The 23864-nt window shown below is 34.7% G+C and overlaps 1 protein-coding gene across 1 annotated transcript; it reads right to left on the bottom strand.

The window, feature by feature from the left end:
• Positions 1–324: 324 nt before the first annotated feature.
• LOC116347150 (inactive serine protease scarface) lies at positions 325–22571 on the bottom strand. Its single transcript, XM_031777626.1, has 10 exons — positions 22303–22571; positions 20461–20678; positions 20080–20255; positions 12211–12438; positions 2654–3658; positions 2063–2449; positions 1896–1995; positions 1528–1825; positions 1421–1458; positions 325–1337 (listed from the first exon to the last, which is right to left on the bottom strand). The coding sequence occupies exons 2-10, from the start codon at positions 20675–20677 to the stop codon at positions 937–939; spliced, it is 2850 nt and encodes a 949-aa protein (XP_031633486.1). The 5' UTR covers position 20678; positions 22303–22571; the 3' UTR covers positions 325–936.
• Between the last annotated feature and the right edge of the window lie 1293 nt (positions 22572–23864).

The following is a 23864-nucleotide window of genomic DNA, read 5'->3' as shown; positions in this document are numbered from 1 at the left end:
TCTGAAATTGTTTGTAATTAGATTCAAACAACGTATGAAGATCAACAGATGTTACGAAAAGAGCCTAGAGTATAAATGAAGATAAAACATGTTTTTTTTTTATTTTATTACAAATAATCGTTTTTTCGCAATTTATTTCTGTTTTCTAAATTAAATGTAAATTAAATAATACATGATATTTTCTTAACTAAGACTATTCAACATACACAAAAAGGGATCATCAAAAAAGGTGGAAAATATAAAAAAAGAATATGTCAAAAAAATTTAGTTAGATTTTTCATTTTTTTTCTAAAAAAGGTTGTAATTTCTTAATTGTCTTGTATGTTTTTTTTTGTTCGTCAAAAGGACGATGGCAATAAAAGGGGTGATTTTATTAATTTTAGCGTTTTGTGTGCTTTCGTTTGTTTTTTTTTTGTAGAAAGAAGAAAATTCTATGTTCTTGATTATCGTTATCTCAGTTCGTTTTGTCTATAATTTTATGTTTCTCTTTAGCAAGTATCATGCATTTTGACCTAATAATTTAATTACAAATTATAATTAAATTATAGAACTTCCCTCGATGGTGTTGTTATTTGTTTTTTTTAAAGTAATAATCTGGCATTGCTACTTCTCCCTTCCTCATGTGTTTGAACCGTTATTATGGATTGGTGTGAGTGTGTGATGACGCACTAATTTAATTTTGATATTCAAATATTTGAAAAACAAAATCTTAAGCTGAAATATATAAATTTGATTGTGGTTGTGTTTCGTGAAAAAAATGCGTGAACAGCACAAACCGGAAAAGAATCTCATTGGATGAATAGATTCGAATCGCTTTTGATGCTTTCATGGAATTGATTTTAATTTTTTTTTTTTCAAATGAGAATGTTCGCTCGATGATTAACAATTTGATTTGTTGGTTAAATTCTTTGCTACATTATGGTTGTTGATTTGTTTTTAATTTGGTGGTAGGTACTTTTTCAAACCACGTGCTGACGCTGTGAATGCAGCTTTTGTTTGTTCTTGTTGTAGTGCATTGAATGAACCACGTGTGTTTGGTTGGATTGGAAGTGATTTTTGAGCGCTACCGCCCTTGATAAAGTCAACATCCATTTTTGTGAATGACATGACTTGATTTGGACCACATCCAGTTTCACCAGAGTAGATACCCTTCAACAAGTAGCGTCCATTGCCACGTGTACAAGCCAAAGCACTACCATTATCAACCTCACATGGATTTCCTTGAGCACGACCGCATACAGCTGTATTTGCATTGAATGTTCCCAATGACGATTGACATTCGTCAGCTGACAATGGGTTGATTGCAACTGAATGAGGTAGTGAACCGGCAACGTGATCTATTTGAATTAGAAACATGAGAAATTAGAATTGGCATATGGAATATATGTAGGATGTCAATTGATCTCAATGCTATACTAACATTTGATTTGTTCTTTGCCCCAACCAGAGGTGACGCACCTAAAAAATGAAATTGAATTGAAAATGATAGGCAATTCATATTGAAAATTGATTTCTCAAAATACTCACTCTTCATCTGAACCTTGTGTTGGTTCCAATTCAGATTCATCGACGCAAATTGGGCCAATATGTTTGTCGTATTTCAAGTCATTTTCCAAATGCAATAGAGCAACGTCGCTTTCCAAATTGGTTGGTTGATAAGCTGGATGCATTGTGATTTGCTTAACGCGAACTGTTTGGAATGGTTTTGGTTCTTCGGTGCTACCCAATTTCCATTCACCGGCCTTGATCAATACATCGTGTGTACGAAGTCCATCAACACAATGTGCAGCGGTTGCAACAACATTACGATCAATAATGGCACCACCTGAAATTCCGAATTTCGAATGTGTATTATTCGTATTAAGTGTGATTTATTTTAATTTCAATGAATTTACCGCAAAGAATTGTTTTGGTCGATTCTCTCAAGATCATTGCTTGCCATGGGAATTCTCCGAAAGCGGCTTCGTTTGGTGCATTTCCACGTGGTAATCCAAGCTGTTTTGATTTGTAATTAAATGAATAAATTTGCATAAAACGTTACGGTTCGATTCTAAATACTCACTTGGTCACGAACAGCGCATGTTCCAATTTGATTTCCATGGACTGGAGCGCTTGTTTGGAATGGATTTTGTGATGGTGTGCTTGGTTGGAATGCTGGTTGTTGTGGTTGCGATTGTGGTTGGAATGCTTGAGGTTGTTGCGGTTGGAAATTTTGTGTTGTGGTAAATGATGGTTGGGCCGGTGTGAATGCTTGTTGCTGTGGCGGTTGGAAATGTTGATTTGGTTTTTGTGGTTGTTGTGGCTGTTGGAACGCTGATGGTTGATCAGGTGTAAAACCTCGTGATTGTGATTGAGGTGGGTATGTTTGAGGTTGATTTGGTTGATAGGTTTGTTGTTGTTGAATGGCTGGTGTGCTTGGTTGTCCTGGTTCTTTATATTGTTGGCTCACCTAAATTTAAAATGCAGTCAAATTATTGTAAAACCTCAAATAATAAAACTGCATCGCAAAATGCTAAAATGAAAAAAATAATAATAAAAGCGAGCAAAATGTGTCGTTATATCGACAGTTAAGAAATAAGCAGTGTATTATATGTCATTTGATAATGTTTTGATAATTGTTGTTTTTGTGTGACTCGAATTATCAAAATTTTACCGGTGGTGGTGTTGGGAAGCTTGGTGTTGTAGCGAATTTTTGATTTGTTGATGCTTGAGCGTACGGCGGTTGAGAGAATGCCTGTTGATTTTGAGGAACGAATTGTGGCTGTTTGGAGTGTGGCTGTTGCTGTGTTGGTGTGTTAAACTGAGAGGGGGTACTGAATGTTTGTTGATTTGGTTGGAATTTATTGGGATTTGGCGATTGCTGTGAAACAGAGGTTTTTATTGGTTGATTATTGTTCGGAATTGCGTTTGTAATGAAAGGTGCATTTGTGTATTGTTTGGTTTGTTCGCTAGATGCAGTATGGATTGGATGGATTGGATTGATTGGATTGATTTTTGGACTTTTCAGTGCTTCACCTCTTTGATTACGTCCATTGCCGTTGTTGCCGTTGTTTGGTCGATATTGTCCGTCATCGAATGCTTGAGCGAGAGCATTTGCATCGAATGCGCCAGTTCGCAAAAGATCGGTTGGCCATGGATCGGTGTAGTTTGGATCACGGCAGCAGACACCTTGGCTTATTCCTTTCGATTCATCGCGGCATGGGCTCAATGGTACGCGATATGTTTCTTGTTCTGACGTCAATGTAACTGGTGAGGTTGACATTGTACCGTCAGCAGCACAGTATTGAATATCGGTACAATTGGTGGCAGCTGGACATGCGGTTGGTGGCAATTGTGGTGCGGCATCTTGTTGATTGATTGTTGGTCGGTTATTGCTTGAGCTACCAGAGTAGTCTGGGATTGATGGTGATTTTTGGTCTTCGCCGCCAGATGGTGGTGGCAAGTAATTATTAACCACGCCAACTTGGTTTGATCCTTGTCCAACTTGATTGTCTTGTGGTGGAAGATATGCATTGTTAACACGTGGTGGGCTCTTGGTAATCACAACTGGACGTGGTGTGGTTGGGCTTGGTTGGTATGAAACAACAGTTACGCTTGGATTTGGTCTTGGTTCTTCTGGAACACGGCAGCAAACTTCTGGTGCCAAACATTGAGAAGCCTATTGAATGCAAAGAAAAAGAAGACAAATAAAGAAACAAAACATTAGAAACTCAAGTGTCATTGGGCGGCTTGAATTAATAAATAACATTTATATTCATATATTCTCATATATACAATCAATACAAAGAAATGACGGAACATATGCATGCACATAAAAGTTAATCTCTTCTCGCCAAAGTGACTAAAGAGAGATTAAGTCGTTATGACAAACTGATGATCATAATATCAATATTCCGGTAACCTTGTAAACGAAATCGAAAATGAATAAATATCCCATTAACCGAACACATTCGTGCATTGTGGATATCTGAATGACATTGCTGCACACTCGGGTGTGAAAGAGCTGCGTGCGAGCTAATTTATTCAAAAGTCAATGACGCATTTATCAATATTTTTTTTCGAGATTTGCATTTATATTTCGTTGATGTTTTGGCAAGTATATCATCAAACGATCGCATTCATTTGCTACTTTTGTTTCGATATCAAATTATTACCACGAAAGTCGGCGACCCAGTTATAGTTGCGTGTTAACAGTTTTATATATGTGTTTAATGGATTCGATCTCATAATTGACGGTGAGCGAATGATTGAATTTTTAATCCAAGTGTTTTTCCATACATTTTTTTTCTTACATTTCAATTTTTTTCCGAATTAATTATTAATTCCGAAATCATCCGAAAAGAAAATGAATTTAAAGAAAATATACCATAAATTCAAATCCTGAGAAAAAGACACAATTTGACGATCTTTACGGCTGGATGTTTCTCATAAATCACTCATATTTTGTATCAATCAATGGATCAAATTTAACATTATTTCGGGACATTTTCATGCACGAACCGAATTCCATACGAATGCTCGTTGATTAACATAAGTTTTATCGAATTCTCAATCAAAGCCGAATCAAATGTAAACATTTATGCAGTTAAAATGTTAAATATATGAACTGAATGTCTGTGAGCAACAAAATGCATATTTGAACTTTTAATGATGAAGAGTACGGTTCGATGTCGTGTTTGATCGTTTTGCTGGCATACATAGACACATTTATGACTCTCTGGCATCAATTAATTTTTATTTGATTTGATGTGTCTTTCTTCATTGTCAACCAAGAAACATTTGGCCGGGCAAATACAATTCGAAAATAATGAGATAATCATCATAAGAGCAACAAGACGATCGACGTTGTTGCGCTGTTAAATCGAATCAGTCATCATGCAATGTCAAATTGTTGTGTGTGTGTTGCTGCATGCCCATTTGGTGCAGAAAAAGAATAAATCCCATCGTAATCGAATGCTTGTTGCCTTTTAATCGTTATGCATGATGTGAGAGTTTGTAATGTGAGTGTGTGTGTGAGCATTGTGGAGAAAGAATGATTTGCTATTTTTGACTGTGAGTATAGCATAACGTGCTCGATGACCTTTTTATATTTATACAGTATTAATATACACAAACACAATGCAGCATTTATGCATGCAGCCAGGGATCGCACGTTGTTTCAATCACATGATATGTGCGTAACAGCGAGATCATGAGCATGAGTGGCTTTAATGCACACAAATTATCAACGAAATGGCATTTTGTGAATTGGTTGCTGCTTATTTTCTTTCTTTGCTTGCGTATATATTCCAGTTTAACGGCGTTTTATATAATACCTATGCAAGTATCGTTAATTCATTGGCAAAGTGATAAGCGCGAATAGATTTATCTTTTATTCGCGCTTTTCACCTTTCACATTTGGTGTTGTGATTCGTATCCGCCGATTAAGCGATGCAACGAAAGAAAAAAGCAAATTAAAAGTGCTTAATCAAAGGGTTCTATGCAAATTGAACCATTGCATCGGATCGTCAATTTGAACTTTGAAGGTTGGGCGCTATATGTATACATTAAGCATTAACGCTTAATTTGATAAATGACTGTACAAAAGGTGTTGAAAAAAGTCACACATACACACAAACATCATAAATGCAACGATTGTTTCGCATATAAAAAACTGTGTCAACTCTCTCACTTGCTCGCCCATCGTCAGCGATTCACTCACTGTGTCTACTGAAAATGAATGTGAAGAAGTGTACGCTGCACACAAAAAATAGCGTTCGTAAAATATTGAATGCCTGTGCATGGAATATGATGAGAAATACAATTCTCACTATTATTTTTAAAGCCATTTTCGCGAACAAAAAGAACAGGACAGCTGAAAAAAAGCACACACACACGTCATAAATATGAACATATTTGAAATATACGAGCGTGGTTTTTTTTTTGGTTTTATCTAAATTGATCGCTCTTTAAATGGACTGTGAATAAAGATATGAAGGCGAGCCAACAACCGTATCGTCGCGTGTTTAATTAATTAGGACAAGTTTTGTGTGACTTAAATAGTAATCGAATTTTGGTTATTTTCCGGTTCTAGTAATTAACGTTATGAATTTGATTTTGGTGTATATCTCTTTATTCTTTGTTAAAAGTTCAGCATTTTGGTTTCTTCTAATTGAAAGGCTAGAATAGATTTCCAAGAATAAGAAAAAAATATATAGAAAAAGAAGAAAAACTTGAGAGAATTAATTAGAAACATTCCGTTGCTTGACATTCCGAGCACAGCAATATATTGGTGACAATTATACTGTTTATCCGTTTGGTTGTGTGAATCACAAAAGTCACAAATGTGCTGCATGAAAATTTGTTCTCATTCTAACTGTCGAGATTTGTCGTCTTCAACGTTCATTTTACGGCGGTTCATTTTTTTTTTCTGTTCCCTTGTATTCATTTAAATTTACTTGAAACGGTATACAATGCGATGTGTCTTCATATGCATTTGAATGTCGTAACCAAATCGTACAGTGTACAATTTGTGAGCCACTGATTTAAATAAGCTTCAGCGCTGAAATAGGTTACAGACGGTGACATTATAAATAAAGTTAAAAGAAGCATAAAAATGTATGCTGCACCGCATGCATTTTGTATAAAAGAAGCGACGTGAGAATGGGATGAAGTGAGCTAGAGATAGAGCATAAAGGTCCGTGTATGAAAAGTTGGCGGCAAAGTAAAACTGCCACATTTGCTACTTTATTGAGATTTTATCTAATTATCTGTAAGTCATGATTTAACATACACACACACACACGGCGACGGCCAAAGTAAAGAAGTTTATAGACAATGGCATTATATTGATGACGCACACACACAGATATCGGTATTGGAACCGATGAGAGGAGAGACGACGATGCATTTATTGACCATAGTTGATGGTGCGGCCGCAAGCGAATGTGGCACCATTTTGTATGGTTCGCCAAATTTAATACAACAAACAAACAAAAAAATGAACATGAAAATAAGAAATAACATGTAGTGAGTTCACAGTTTGAATTATCGTGGTGGGCTGCATTAAGCGAAGCGCCAGCTTTAAATCGAATTTCCCCTTCAAAATGTGAATGATAAAATGTAAAAAGTCAAATGCATAAAATACAGAAACACAGCGCATCATCATCATCAACAGTGGCCGCGCAATTGCTGCGTGTATATATATTGTGTCTGGTAAATTGTTATTGCAAAAGCACCTTAATAAATAACATTCGTCCATTATTGCATATGGAATTTGAAGATGTGTCCACCGAATCTTGCACCAAATACAAAGTATATTTCTCTTTTCGGATTCGTTTCTCTCTCTCTCTCTCTCTCTCTCTCTCTCTCTCTCGGTGTTTCACACCATACGACAAAATACTTGCACATATCATCGACAAGCCACCATACCACATTTTCAGATGGAATGAAATTGTGAAATGCTTCGTTCGAATAAAGTGGATTGCGTTAAAATCGCTTAATTAAAATCGACACTTTTATTATCGCCAGCTATTATTTATTCATTTATACAAATGGAAGAGCGCGCTCGATTTCTACACAACAAGTGCTACACTACAAAATCCATGGCGATTATATAATGGGCAATGAGCTTAGATATACACATCTATCCATATTGTGCATGGAGAAGAATGTCGGTGTCATCGAATTAAAGTAAATATTTTCTGTGTGATTCTTCTTCTTTTTTTTCGCTTACTTTTCTGTAGAAATTTCGGTTTGTGTGATACTCCATTTTGGACTTGATTTAATACCGAAAACAAAAGAGTCGAATCTAAATTTCAGTATGTGCAATTGTCTTGCAGAATGGACTGAATGCACTGGGCACGGAGGAATTGGGCGGGTATACCAAACAACAACCGATCGACAGATGTGGTTACATAATACGGATTCAATGTCAGATGAATCGTTATTATTCCATTTTCTTCGTCATATTTACATGCAGTGTGTTGCGGAAATTCCAATGAATTTCCAAACTTTCTGAAATTGCTTGTTTTCTTGGATATTTATGACGACAACGATGATTCACCAATGCACGACCGCAAAGTGAACGAACCATGATTTGACAATTCCATTCTAATTTCATTTATTGATTATTATTCTGGAAATATATATTCATATTTTGTGTGTAGGTTCACCAAAGCAAAAATAAAAGCGTGAGTGCGCTAGCACATTGAATGCGCAAAAATAAAAAGCGAACTTACTAAGTCAATGGCATGGGGACAAGAATATGTAGACAACAGACACAATTCGATTACATCAGGTAAAAATGTTCATTTCAATGTAATGTCGTCTGCCACAATATCTTCTTTTTGTACACACGCACACTCATTCTTGCTTTAATTCGCAAAAAAATAATAATATTTTTTTAAACGGAAAAAAGACGACAACAACAGAGAGATTTAATGCTAAATTTATTGCAATTAAACCGCAAACGTAATTTATGAATAATTGAGAGGGATTATTGTGGCAAATCATCTACAATTGGCCTACACATCTTCATATTATTATTTAGGTTGTCACATTACAGTATCTGTTCGTAAACACAAAGAATTATATGAAAAAAAAAATACAAATTTCGTTTCATCGTGGTCGATCAGTTTCGAATGGTTCGTTGATGTGATAAAGCAATTTGAAAGTGCATGACATTTCAAGTTTCCGCTCTTTTTCTCTCTCTCTCTCTCTCTCTCTCTCTCTCTCTCTTTCTCATTCAAATCAATTGACATATCATCGAAACTATAGCAATTCGAAAGAAAAAACTCCATCGAAGTCACAACGGTCTTAGACAAAGATTATGCGCTTCAGAGAGCATGAACTCGACAAATATGCTAACTAGATGCGGGAATTAACCCAAAACACATATGCTGTGGGGCTGCTGCCGCTGTTTACGATTGATTGAAACATTATGTGTATTATTATTTTTCTTTCTTCTCAGTCCAGCCTCGAATATTATTACATAATTCCCCTTTCACAACACACACAGAAAACAGTAATTGTATTTTGCGTGCGCCAGTTATCTGTTTGTCTGGATGATTCGACATTATCGAATTCTGTGTGTCGGATTACAAGCGCAAAACATTTCATGCATAATAATAATAATATTCAATGAATGTTGCACCACATTTTTTGTTATTGTTTTTTCGCTGTTTAAACTATGATGCTGGCTGCGATGCCTGAACAAAAAAAGGAATGGCTCCCACTATCCGTTTAGTTTCTGTACACATACCGAATATTTTGTTGAATAATATTTTACGAAATAATTTGCAATGGTTTAAATATCGGCCCGCATTCAGGATTAGTTAGAAGAAACTAGTGGTAATTCAATGTGTATGAGCGTCAACCATAGTCAAAGTTGAGCCTGTATGCAAAATTCGATTGATTTTCATCGATAGGTTATAATTATTTATACGATTTAATATCATAATCCATTCCAGTGGTGTCTTATGCAAACACAATCGATTAACTTAATCCAAGTCGATTGATTGATTTGTCATTTTCTTTAAAAATGTGTGTGAGTGTTTTTTTTTGCTAGTGTCACATTTCTATTGAATATATCGAGAAGAGAGTATGTTATTCAGCGCTTATTGCTGAGTAATGTCTGAATAAAAACATACTCTCCTCTCGATATTTTCAATAGATATATGATGAACAAAAAAAAATAGTTGCTGGAAATATTGACAACATCAACGATTATGCGTAGTGCGTAAATCTGTGTGTTTATAAAAAAATGAGGTTCGTTTCCTTAATGAAATCTATTCTAAGAAAAGATGTTAAATTCTAAATTGATGGTGTTTAAAAGGTTAAGCCGGAAAAAAAAAGATGTTTTTTCTGTTCATCACTTTTATGGCTTTGTGTATTTTTGGTGCTGATATGGGAACGAAATGACCGCATTAGTATTGAATTCATTATACTACTTTGTATATGATATATGCTTAATCGCAAATTCAACCAAAGTCATCATAAATATTCAAAACCATTGAACTTGATTTGATGTGCATCAAATGGGAATGTTGCCATTCAATATTTAAAATAGAACATCTCACAAATCTAAATCATTCAACGGCTTTTTTTAAGATATTGCATCATGTATTGGCCTCTTATTGTGAATCGATAGCAACACCTTAAATCCGCTAAGCCAGATCCAACATTCGTTAAGGCATCGTTTTGCATATCTTTTTCATTGCATATCATTGTCTCGCTCTTATTTTATTTTATTTGAATTGTTCATTTTGTTGTTGTTTCTTCATAAATCACATCATAAAAATGAAGTTTTTTTTTTTGCTTTCAACCAATACGGAAATTGAGAATGGAGTGAATAAACAAACATTTTATTGGTCAATCGACCTTTTCAATTTGAATCTCATTTAATTTTACCGATGGTATTTTCTTCCCAATCTTTTTTTCATCGTTCCATTTTTTTTTGGATGCGGTTAAGCTGTCATCATTTTTGTTCTGCAGTTTTTTGTTTTTATTTTTGTAATTGTTACATTTGATCGGATTTGATTAGGTGATTGGTTGCCGAGCCAATTTTCCTTACACATTTAAATCGACGAGTTGACACATCGACTTGACATTAAAATTAACGATTATTGCTCTTACCCCATCGAATACAATTATATGACCATGTTTTACGATGCGATGTATGAGAATAGAATTTTTTTATTTAGGAGCGGTTAATCGTTGCACCCACACACGTTTCTATGACAAATCCAAAACAATAAACAGATGTTGCTGAGTTTACGGTGTTTGTGAGTTGTGTTTTTTTTGTTGTTGCAAAATGCACAAAATTATTAGATATGTAATCAGAGATGACAATCAGCGAACGAATGGACAAAATGTAACATAAAAAAAGCAATTTGCTTACTATTCGAAATATGCAAATGACTTATCGTAACCGGCATCACTCAGAATGAACGGAACGAAGAAAAAAACAACAACGAATGTGAAGCACGTCACTGCAATAGTATGGACAGCACAATCACCATAGTGTGAACATACCGATCACAAAATGAGATAACACCAAAGTTTCGATTTTATCTCGAATCACTTTTCTATTGTTAATTTTTTTTTAATTTCCCATTTATGCTTTGGATTTGAAATCAAGATATGTATTTAACGCTATCACAGATTTGTTCTTTTGCGTTAATGATGCTGATGACATCATATATACTGAAATTTTGCTAACGAATAACAAAAACACACTTTAAGTGTGCGTAAAAACGTTGTGAAAGTTGATTTTGGATGAAAAAAAAATCTAACCAAATTAGATGGTTTTTTTTAAATTCGTTTCTTTGTGAACCTGACCACGATCATAAAATATCATAACAATACACAAATGGTGATATAATTTTGATTAGGCGAAGTAAGCCATCCAAAAATGTATGCGCTGTGCACATACACACACGTGTTTATAAACTTTGAAATATGTATAAAACATGCAAATGGCCTAGACCTTGAGAGAGCATCATGCGTCTTTATTCTGTGATGCGATGGAGTCACATCATAAAAGTGGCGACGATACTCAATATTTCTTTAATATCTGTACAATGACGCTTGATTATAAAGAAGACGAAAAAGAAAACAATTGAATTGTTCTTCCGATGCTTAAGATTGTTTTGTGTGAAACGGTGCGAAGTAACCGAATTTATTTGTGTGGACAAGTCGGACATAAAATACGTGCAAATTAATTTAACATCCGAATGAGAAGAGCAAAAAAAAAACGATAATCATAATCAAAATGGGATTCGATGGTTTTTTTCCTGTTTCATTTTTGGTTGGAATGGTTTCACCGTCCACTTGGCATAAGCGCGATATTGTGCGAATAATTAACAACAATGTGTGCTTTAATGTGTGGAAACTAAAAGAGGAGATAACAACATCCCGTATAGGTATAAATAAAAGATGACACACTCGATACCCACAATATGACGATAGACTCATTTTTTCAAGAGAGTACGGTCAGTATCTTCTGTTTTGGTGTGTATGTGGGATAACATCCGGGTGTATTTTGAATTGAAGGACACAATTATTATAATTATAGTTATTAAATAAACAAATAAATAAATTGTGACGCATTACAAAAACAACATCTCATTCAATTATGTGCGATTATTATGCGCGATTTGTTGTGGCGCACTTTAAACTGGATTTTCAAAATCGTAATTATGTAATTGAAAATCGTGTGTGTGTTCTTACCGGGGCGCGAGATGCATATGGGCTGCCACGTGAAACGGCTCCATTGTAACATTGGTTGGCTGGTGCACAGACTGAGTTACGGTCATTGCATGGTGTTGGCAATTGACGTGCAGGGGTTGGCGGTGCTGGTGGAATATAGGTTGGACGGGATGGTGGTGGTGTTGGACGAGTTGGTGCTGGTGTTGGCTGACGAACTTGGCAGCAAACTTCTGAATCAACATTACATTCCTGCAGAGAAAAAGATGAAAAAAACATACACAAATTATAAACAAAACTGTTTACATAATTTAAAAAAAAACAATGGCATATTCAGTGGTGACATTTCTTATTTAAAAACAAACAATGTTCGTTATATTAACACGTTGCTTGTGGCCCTAGCAATGTAAGTCAACCATAAATAATCATGTAAATTTTCCCAGAGTTCATCAATCGAGTCGAAAGTGCACGTTTTCTCAATTAAGAAAATGACAGCGAAAACAAAGCGTGAAAGAAAACAAATCAATTGAAAAAAAAAAAAAAAAAAAAAAAAAACAAAAAAATGTTGCTTGTTCATCGTTTAAACAAATCAATGACCTACAATTTTATTTTTTTTTGAGAGCATAAATGTTTCATCAACCACAAGGCAATCGTTTTATTGGTGACGAACGTTCACACTTTGTTTTCAATTCTATTCGCATAATTTTCGGGCACAAAATTGCATGAATTGTACTTTTCAAATGAACGAACTTGTTTTGATTTATGTAAATTTCAAATAAGAAGCGCAAAAATAGAAAATGAAGCATAACAATCATTTACAGCATGCACAAGAGTCGAAAAACAAATCAAATAAATCAGTTTTGTGTTATTCAACGGTTCGTTCGTGAAAATTTTATTACTTGCTCTTTTAACACTTTATCACACATTGTGCGAATGTTTATCGAAAATGGCAAAAAAACACGTGCAAATTTAGAATTAATCACGATTTTTTTCTTCAAATATATAAACACAGGGATTATGAATCGCATTTAAATGAGAAAGAGGAAGAGAAGAGAGAGAGAGAGAAAAGAAGTGCTTGAAATATCGTCGATTGACCTTTGCTAGCCATCGATGGCGGAATTAGTGGCAAATAAATCGGAAATTATATAAATCATGAATGTAAACTTGTTAAATTCACTTTCAAATTTCGACTTTGAGCTCCAGTTTTGATCAAAAGCTGTCACAAAATCATTGACAGTAAAAAAACAAAAGACATGTCAAAAACGCCACAAAAAAACTACGATCGTTTTGGATGAGCAAAATGTTGTTTCTAACACGCGTTTTTGAGCGCATTTTTTTAAATACGATATTTATGAATTTTTAAATTATATTCGATTCATGCATGTTTGTTGCTATTTAAACCGCTATAAATGATTTATAGTCGTCAACGAACCAACAAAAAATCTCTCTCTTTCTTTCTTTCGCATCATCGCGATATCGCTTGCATTATTTCCATTTTATGCTAATAATTAAACTAATTGGGAAATTCTTTTTACTTGACCCAGAAACAAGAGAGAATAAAAAAAAATGTAAGCCCAGCACATACAATATCTTCTTTTGTTTTGTTTGGTTTGGATTTTCTGTTTTTGGTGAGTGCACGTTTGCGCACACGCCGACATGTTGCGATTTTATGTTGTTGTTGTCTTATTCACTCGGTTCAATGCATACGAATCATAATAAATATGTGTTCACGAAATGAAAAAAAAATATATATGAAAGAGCGCGCACGAGATAGAGAGGAAGAGAGAGGGATGCGAATACCAACCGGCTCTCTGTCATACTTTCAGCACCAACAACACCAGATAAATAAGAGGCAATGTATTTACGAGCGGGTCGATTTTTTTTCGTGTGCATAATACAACTATAAATAATATGTAAGGTAAATTCCCATAATTATGTTTTGTAATGAATTCGGTTTATTCATTTCGATGTATTATTTCTGTTCCTTTTTTTGCTATGCTCATTCCATTGGTGGTGTATGTGTAAGACACGTGGTCTTGCCATCTCATTCTCTATCTCTCACTTACACTTTCGCTCTCGTTGGCTGTCAGTTTGGTTGGTTTCGTTTAAGCATGTTTTGTATTTTTTTTTTTCGCGATTGTTTTCACTTTCTGGTGGCATCGCACATATATTTTAAGATACACACACATACATTAAATTCTAGCATTATTCGTGTTCTAATATTCAAACGGTAGAATGCGCGTGTATGTGCATGCAAAATTCGATGGAATTTTCATCTATCTCGCTTTTATGAATTTTGGAATATTATAGCAGTTTCGAATCGTAAAAGTGTGGCCAGAATATTTTATGATTATTTTTCTCGCTTACAATCTCCGTTCTAATTAATGCCAACTGTGCACATGCAACTATGTATAGATTCAATAAACATGAATGGCTTTTTTTCATCGTCGTCAATTTACATTGAGCACTTCGGATGGCAACGACAAAGTTCACATGATCATCATTCAACGCCACCATATATATATATAAATCGAAAGGTATAAAAAAGCATGCCATTAACATTTTTATTGCCCTTGAATCGAATCGTTGTTCATCGAAGAAAATTCCTTCAAGATCACCAAACACACATGCACGTGAATCAGTTGCTATTTCAACGAATCTCCGATATATTTCATTCATAAAACAATTCCTAGGTTCAGAGTTTTATTGTAGCCATATTTAATAAGTATTCTCTGTTGATCAAAATGTGTGACAAGCCAAGTGTGGTCTGTAATTTAATATGATCATGTGTGCGTCATGAACTGATTTGTCCTTATTCCGTCCATATGGGCCCAAAAAAAACACACAATGAGACGCACCGAGACTTAAGTTGCACTTAAAAAATAATCGAGAGCAACGATAATCTCAAAAGAAAGAAAGAGAGCGATGAAACACATACACATCTTTAAAAATCGATTACTTAATTTGTTATAAAACTGTATGAAAGCATCGAACGGGCCGAAACCAGTTTGTGCCGCCGTTGAATATACCGGCCGACAATGGCAGCAACAACGATCAATATGAGCAACAGTTCCCTGTTGCACAGAGGTGCGTTTTAAGTGGAATTGAAGACACGAAATTCGAACGAGGCAATTGAAACAATCAATGCAATTATAAAAGCAATTCTATGCAGCCCGAAATAACGCTTGCAATGCCATTTTCAATATATATGATGAGACAGGCAATAGCATATGGGAGCAACATAGTCAAAATGAATTTATTGCAATACAACACGTGAGGAAATCTCCGAGCAAAGCATGAATTTGTTTTTTTCTTTATGTGTCGCATTTTTAAACGAAACGCTTTGCGAACGTGTGTTGCTTTTTTTTCATCTTCGTGTAGAAACGGGGAAAAATCAAGGCACACATGAAATATATACCTAGTTTCAAATACACTGGGTATTAATTTACATTAGAACTAAAAACCGGGCGCTCACATATATCGATAGTTTTTGTTTTTTGTATTGTTTCGCCCATTAGTTCGTCAATGCTGCCTCGGTTAATTAACGGACAATTTGTGAATGTCATGTAAAATTAACGAAACCAAAAGAAAAGAAAAGACGACTGAAGACAAAAATAATAAGAAGAAGAAGAATAGCAAGCAAACAAATCGTAAACAAATTAGGCTAGATGTCGTCGAACTAGCGTATTTGGCCGCCATATGAATTGATTTATATTCAAATGTAACCATTACCTAAATTCATGTGTCTGTCAACAGCAATTTAATCACTTTATTTTTGGTTGATCAAGGCATTGTGTTAGTCTTCATCGTTCGATTCATACATTCATCGCGTATTGGGTGTGTGTAAACACCACAATCTATTTTTTCTGTTTCAAAATGTTCTGCTAATTGTCGACACATGTAATTCAACAATTTATTCAGACATTTTAAATAGAACTGGTCGAATGCATAAGAGACGAAAGGTTATGAAAATGGAAGATGGAATAACGTCACATCCATTAAATGTGCACCAGTCGAAAAGAAGAGAACTCAATTCACGGCAATGGAATTTTATTATATGACAAAATTTGTTGTGTTTGTTTGTTTTCGAGTCGATTCATCCAGTGAACTTTGTGCATTGGTATGGGAAGGTGATTCGAGAAGAAAAAAAAACAGTAACCACTGGCCATAAAAATGCAATTCAATTTGATGATCGTAAATATATTTGGCATCGGTCAATGGGTAAGTGCGCTATCACAGCCATATGTGCTACAAAAATTCCACTCATCTCATAGTGCAATTGAATTGTTGCAGCATTTGAATAAAATGCATGTAACATGCAATCGTTCATTGGCAACGAATTGAATTTTGTCATAATATATCATTGTATATCCAACATATACATACATCTGGATCAACAACAATTTATTATTACAAACCAAAAAGCACACAGAATGCATGACACAGTGACCTGAAAGTTCAATCGATCATCGGTTTCGATATAAGCGCGTGGTTTGCTTGTGTTTTTTTTATCACAAAATGGCGATGATAAATGACATTTTTCGCGTATTTTGATCGGTTGTTAGTCGTCGATTGACATGAACGCGCGCGCACGAACTCGACATCGATCGTATAATGATGAACAAATCAACTTTAACGCAACAAATGACATAAAATGTGGTCATATATCATCATCATCATCACCGCCGTCACGGTTAAATGTGTGCGATGCAGAGGAAAAAGCATTCGAAAGCCCGCACACGGCATGGAAAACAAGAAATTTTGTAAATATACAAAACCATTGGACAACAACAACAAAAGAGCAAAAAAAAAGCACATCATCGCGAAACTAAATGAAAATTAACGGAATTTTGTCGATGTTTATGAACAATTTACTAATTGACGGTAAATATAATAGCAATCAAATGTGAAACACGCCAATAACATTTATTTTACAACTTGAGCCAAAAACAACACACACGCACACATAAACAATGATACCTAGTTCATTGAAACCAATTTATTTAAATTATTCGACGATAAATAAAATAATTATTAATTGAATGGCGTGTCGAACGATGCCTAATATTTATGCGATTACCAATCATTTCGAACACTTACACACATTCATGTTTCGGCGGACGAAACGATATCAAAAACTATGAGCGCAATTGTCGATTCGTTCGATGCATTGGTTACTCAAGTGTCCTTAAGATTTGTGTTTTATTTTAAGGCAAAAATTATTATTATATAGAATATTGTGCAATGCATGCTCACAACCATGTAATATCATATTCACACATGCGCATGCAAACATGTTGGAAGTCAAAGTCTCATCATGCTTGCTGTTTTTCAGACCGATCCGATCGCTTTTCGATTTATTGAAATGGGTAAAGTTGTAATTGTGTTGGTTTTTACAGATTCTGGTCGGTACAAGCATTATGGTTTTGTTGTTTTATGTCTTATTATGATTGTTGTTGTTGTTGTTGGTTGTTTTTTTTTGGCGTTTTCATCTTTATCATCGCCATGAAAACGATCGCGCCAAATGAAAAATCGATCTCTCTCAATCTTGTGAGGCCGGAGTAGGAGAGTCGTGAACAACGTGATATGGCGACATATCGATGTTGTTAAGCATGCCAAACAATCGTAAATACACTCTACATTCAATTGCTAATCGCATCGCATCTCATTTCTTATATTCTTGAATAATCCCTGTTGAAACATCGCGTACATGCACACATTAATCACAGCCAACTGGCCAAATGATAAATTCTCATGGAGATTCCGACTAATGCGCAATACTGCAAAGTTTTTTTATTATTATTATTATTTGACTGTTATGCTTATTTTGGTGGCTTTTTTTCGCTGCTGTCGCTGACACAGGCGAAAAACGTTATTGCGTTTTTCAGTTGAATTCAATAGGTTTTGCCATTTTGCTTATGACCAATGCGGTTTTCTCTTTGGTTTTTTTTTACAAATTATAGAAGAACAACAAATATGTTTACTTCCACCGCAATATTGGTTGAAAATGGCTGCGGGGATCATTGCTTAAAGTCCCTTTTTCACCAATTATTCGGTAACTTTGTTTTCTCTCATTCGTAATGTGTGGATTTTGGTTTCGTTTCAATTGAGCAAAAAATTGGAAACGCCAATAGAAACAATTCTTGTTTTGTGTTCTTACGAAATTCGAGTATATGCCGACAAGCATTTGACGCGCGTGTACTACAATATAAAACGGCCAAAGTTTGGAAAATTGAAATATACCGACTATCTAATCTAATCGATATCGTGTCAATTCAGCGTGTGTTTTTTTAGGTTGTACCTTTGATATATCACGTCAACGTATTTAACGCGCCACCAAGTAAAAAAGAAATCGTGAAATTTTTCGTAATTATGCATGTTTCTTTTCTTTGTATGTCGTTTCGATTGCATTCGCTGTAAACATCGAAAAATCGTATGGCACAACACACGACCACATATAAATGTAGCAATATATAGGTGAAGAGAGCAACGGAGATAGAGTGAGATGGTGAAAAATCGAAAGAATGAGATACAAAATATGAAACTAACTTGGCTTGAAGCAATTTTGATGTGAACTTTAGAAGTATAAAATTACAAGTTCTTGCGCGTTTTGAGGCCTTTTTTCTGGATATATATGTGTGTACGGTGTACAGTACGAAATATATGTTGAAGGGAAACGTTGTTTTAATATCGAATTCATAGATTTTATGTTTTCAATTAAACACATATTTGCCACTTCACAGTTAACTAATTAAATCGCAAAACTCGAGATTGAATGAAGTGGCACGAACACAATCTAAGTGCCGGTGTTTCAACATCCGCCCTCTCATTCGCTCTTTCTGTGTGTGATATCTGTTTGTGCGAGCACATTTTTATTATTCTTTCTTTGCTCTCGATTAGAATGTGTACAGTTCACACCGCATCAAACGTACGCATGACATCACATACACACAGAGAGAATTTTTCGTGCCCCTTCGCAATAGCAAAACCCATTTGACCGGACAATTCAGATGCAATTTCGCAAAAATGCGAAATTTTGTGCGAATGTTGCACTGCGTAAATAATGGCAAATGAGTACAGAACACTTTATACTTAACACTGAACAAATCGCAGTGCACACGCATACAAACCACGAATCGTTAACAGTTAAATGCATTAAATGAGTTTAACACACATTTTTGAATTTCAATCCAAAATAGAGAATATTTAAATGTGCATTTGGCTGCGTGTATTTGGACGCGCGACTGAATCATGTGTTTTGTTTTTGTTTGGCAAACGAAAAACGAGAGTGAATGAGATAGGTGCGCGACTATATAATTGTTTATGGAATTGAATTTCATTTGTAAATGGTGAGAATTCCCAACGCATTAGGTGGTACAATAATTTTTATTGCGTACACACAATACGCTCACACCAAATCCAAACAAAAATCGAACCGAAAACAGAGCAACAACATTTAATAGTTTTATATATGGTTTTGTTTCGTTTGTTTCGTTTTTTTTTTCACTTGTCTAAAACATCGCAAGCAAACACACAACCTTGAGATAGAGAAGGAACATTTTTGTGTGCGCATATTGTGTGCATGGCTGCGCCGAAATGGCTGCACAAAACAATGGGCAAATTGCAAAAAAAAAATAACCAACGAATATGAAATTTAAAAAAAATTAAATAAAAGAACATTAATAAAAATGCGGCAATAATAAAATTCTTTGAGTGAATTTTTCCCTGGAGATCGTTAAAAACATTTATGAACGAACATTATGGGCATATAGAAACAAACAACATATTCAAATGATCGATAACATCCAAAGAGTTTTAACTCAATTTATGATGATCAACATGCATAATTGCGTCATTGAAAAAAAATGTAAAAACAAGTAAAACATAAGTTACCTGGCTATTTTGTCCGCTCACTTGGCTAGCATCAACTGAACCGCCCTGGCATTGGTATTTTGGTACACAGACGCGACCATTTCCTTGGCATGGAACAGTTTGTGGCTTTTGTGGTTCTGGTGGCAAGTATCCAGGTGCACTGTACAATTTTGCATTGGAAGCAGCTTGTCTGTTGCCTATTTTAGAAACACAAAACATTTTAATTTATATGAGCACATCTAATGTTTTATAGTCAAATCTATTGTTTTCTCAACAAACAAAAAAAAATCAAAAAAGGCTATTCTATTTATCGATTTATTCAAAGAATCGTAAATGTTTTCGGCGATGAATATAAAAATACAAACAAAAAACAAAAACAAAAATTAACCAATATAAACTTACTGCGCAAGAATGGGTTAGCATCAAAGTTGAATTGTTGTTGTGGTGCAGCATGGTATGCAGCAGCACGTTTGAATGGTGAGCCTTGGGACATCCACCAGAATTTGTCATCGCCTTTACCGAACACATTGCTGTTGGCGACGATTTTTTCGAAATCTTCTTTTTCGGCACATTGGGCTCCGATAAGGAAAAGCCCGACGAGGGCAATACACACGTTCATTCTATATTTTATTGAGAGAGAGATGGGAAATTGTCAAAATTAGTCGATTACAAAAGATTTATTCACGTTTTCTGATGGACATTTCAGAATATCGATTGTTTTTTTTATTATAATTATTCGGTTACTAGAGATTGCTTCGTGCATTGAATTACATAAAAAAAGGTAAACAAAACGAATGATAAATGTCTCCGCTGATGGTGAGGCAATGCTCTTATAATACACTTAATTCGTCACGTTCAAAGATGCGACTCAATCAACTATTACGTAGCATTGCTTTATATCAAAACGTGTACGAAACGGCAACAAATGCATTAAGCTCTCTATTCAAGTGAAAATCATTAATTTCTTTTCTTCGTGCAGACAGTAAGAAAAACAAAAAAAAAATCAAATTCACAACATTTTCAGCTGACCGAAAAGTTGTGTACAAACTCATTTTCATCGACCTGTCCGCTCAATTGATCACCGCTATTAATTTGTCGCATTGATGCATATTGTTTAACTTTTTTTTAGTTCCGAGAAAAGAAATGCCATTTCACATGAGCCGTACAATGCCACGAAAGAAAGACGAATGAAAACGTGAAAAGAAAAAGAACAGATGTACACATTTGATTCGTGTTAAGTAACAACAATGTTGTCATAAATGAATTTTACCATGGCGCACACTACATTGTTGTTGTTTACATCAAGAAAACGAAATTATGTAGTGCATTGCACAGAGAGTTGCCGTGATGCTTTCGATTCAAATATGATCTTCATAGGCTGTATCAACGTCATCAATGACGACGACGGCGCATAACAGGCGAAACATGGAAAAAAGGCAGCAAAACAATCGAAATAAATAAACAAACTTTATACGAAAATGTAGTGAAGAAACAAAAAAACCGGTGTAGATTGTTCGCTACTCATTTCACCTTGCCGTGCCCTACTAAAGATTTTCATCAGACACAACAGTTGAACACATCAGCATCCAACATAATAATGAATCTGAAATTGGAAGCGTTGCAATGCCATATAGCATGAAAAAAGAGCCACTACTATACCACAATTAAAAAAAAAATAAACGACAAGAAATATGTGAATCAAAAGAAGTATATCAAGAAGTTCAATTGGAAAATGTCTTCCATTCACATTTAAGAAATAAACGACGATTCAACGTATTTAATATTTTCTTCGGCTTGCACAAAGTGTACATTTCGTAATTTTTTTATGATTCGGATGCTTTAAAAATAAAATTTCGCCTTTTTCTTTACAAAATATATTTTCGGAACAAACACGATTCGATCAGCGGATCAAGTGACGGTGCAAATTTACAAAAATAAAATTCTAGCTGTTTTAATCCTTTAAATATTGGTCACTGTGTGTGTGATCGTTGAAAATAAATTCGATTTTGATCTATCTGTTATCACTTATTCCGAAGAAGTAAATTTCTTTGATTTTCTCCGTTTGCAATTAAACCAAAGATCAAATCTTTCTTTTTCTTTTAAATTTCAATAAGAAAAGAATAAATGGAAAATACACGAATTTCTATTCAGCAAATTACCACTTGCAACCAAAATAAAAAAAAATCGATGAAACTGTTTTTTTTTTTGCTTTTTTGACAAAAACAATGAATTAAGATTCCTTACATTGCGGAATTTTTTTTTTAAATAAAACTCGAAAAAGGGTGAAAATGATCTGAAGTTCAGATCGCTGCTAATCCAATATCTGGTATTGTTTTCCAACAAAAATCACCAAAAATAATACACAATAAAAACACGGTTCTAATGCGAAATATAGTGAACAGTGTTTTTGTTTATTTTAAATAACAAATAAAATTTTCTTCTAAATACACTGATTGAACGGTTTATTCGATCGCACGGTATTCAAAATCCGAATACAGTCTTTGCACTTCGAATGATCACCTTAGTATGAGAGTGAGTAGAAAATTACAGCATTTATATAGCGAATCGAAAATCATTCAGTGGCGGTTTTGTTTTTCGTTTTTTTTTCTTTCTTGATGCTCTCTCTCTTTATTTCGGTGTTCAAAGTGGTTGATGTGTATTTGGAGGATTTAAATGTGTGTCTCGTGTACGCGTATTCGCATCTATGGTGTTGTTTTCTATCTCTCTCATTTTTGCCACAGCAATGAAACGCGACGAACCAAAGCAACATTAAAAAAATGTACCATACCATAAGGTGCCACCGCCGCCGTCGTCATCGTTGTCGCCGCTCTCTCATACGCTCTCGTGCTTGTGTGTCATCTTAACGCTAGCGTTGCGATCACCATAGCTGCTGATTAAAGGTAGTATATGGAAGAGAGAAGAGAAAAAAAAAACAAATCACTTAGACATTGTATGCTTGCTGTGTCTTCTCATTGGTTTTTTCGACAAAAAGACTTCTTCTATACGTGCGCCAGCGCTACTGTTACTAGATACTAATATTATTGATAATCATTTTTGTGAAAACTATCTGCATAATTGTTTTTTTTTTCTTCTTCGCTTCAAATGTTGGGATCACACGAATTTCCAAGAAACAAAAAAAAGAGATGATACATAAGAAAAAAATAAATAAAATTGCGGAAAAAAGCAGTTCGCATTGTTCATATACATATGCGCTGGTTTATGTATGGCGATCGCTTATCTGCTTTTTTGTTATAATTTATTCATATATGATTGAATGATGATGTGTTTCGCAGCACACATTTTTTCGAGATAAATTTCAAGAGCTCTGATAACACAGTTTCAATTATTTCATTGTATTTTCATATATTTGACATAGATTTTTTTTTCCGTATCGATTTCAATGGAAATGCAAAAAATTTTAATGAAAAAAAAAATTGCAACGACGATATTCACTTATTTTTGATCTTCCTGAACGCTTTTTGAACACGAATTGCAAGATCGAATCGGTTTATCGGTTGATCGGTTCACATGTGACCATTTCGCGTGGATTCGGAAAATCCAAACAATAAAAGTATCCTTGTTTTATAATTGCATCCGCTTTCATTTATCTCTCTATTGGTTTCGCAGGCACATGCTGAACGAAACGAAAAAAACAATGAAAACAATGGCATTTATTATTTCTCAATTGCAAATCGTTAATATTATCCATAATCGAACAATTATACAGGTAATTCATGTGATGCGATTTTTTTTCTATTAATATATTCGCAGAAAAATATGAGTTCGCACGATTGAATAATGCAAAT

This window comes from Contarinia nasturtii, unplaced genomic scaffold (genome assembly GCF_009176525.2).
Source record: "Contarinia nasturtii isolate CC-2019 unplaced genomic scaffold, AAFC_CNas_1.1 Cnas_scaffold_1699, whole genome shotgun sequence".
NCBI classification, from domain to species: domain Eukaryota; kingdom Metazoa; phylum Arthropoda; class Insecta; order Diptera; family Cecidomyiidae; genus Contarinia; species Contarinia nasturtii.
Note: the sequence above shows the minus strand (reverse complement) of the source record. Positions and strands in the feature narration are given on the sequence as shown.

Coding starts and splice junctions, on each gene's coding strand:
- LOC116347150 (XM_031777626.1), bottom strand. CDS start 20,677: ATGAACGTGTGTATTGCCCTCGTCGGGCTTTTCCTTATCGGAGCCCAA. Junction 1,826..1,895: donor GACCAAAACAATTCTTTGCG/GTAAATTCATTG, acceptor TCGGAATTTCAG/GTGGTGCCATTATTGATCGT. Junction 1,459..1,527: donor ACACAAGGTTCAGATGAAGA/GTGAGTATTTTG, acceptor TTCATTTTTTAG/GTGCGTCACCTCTGGTTGGG.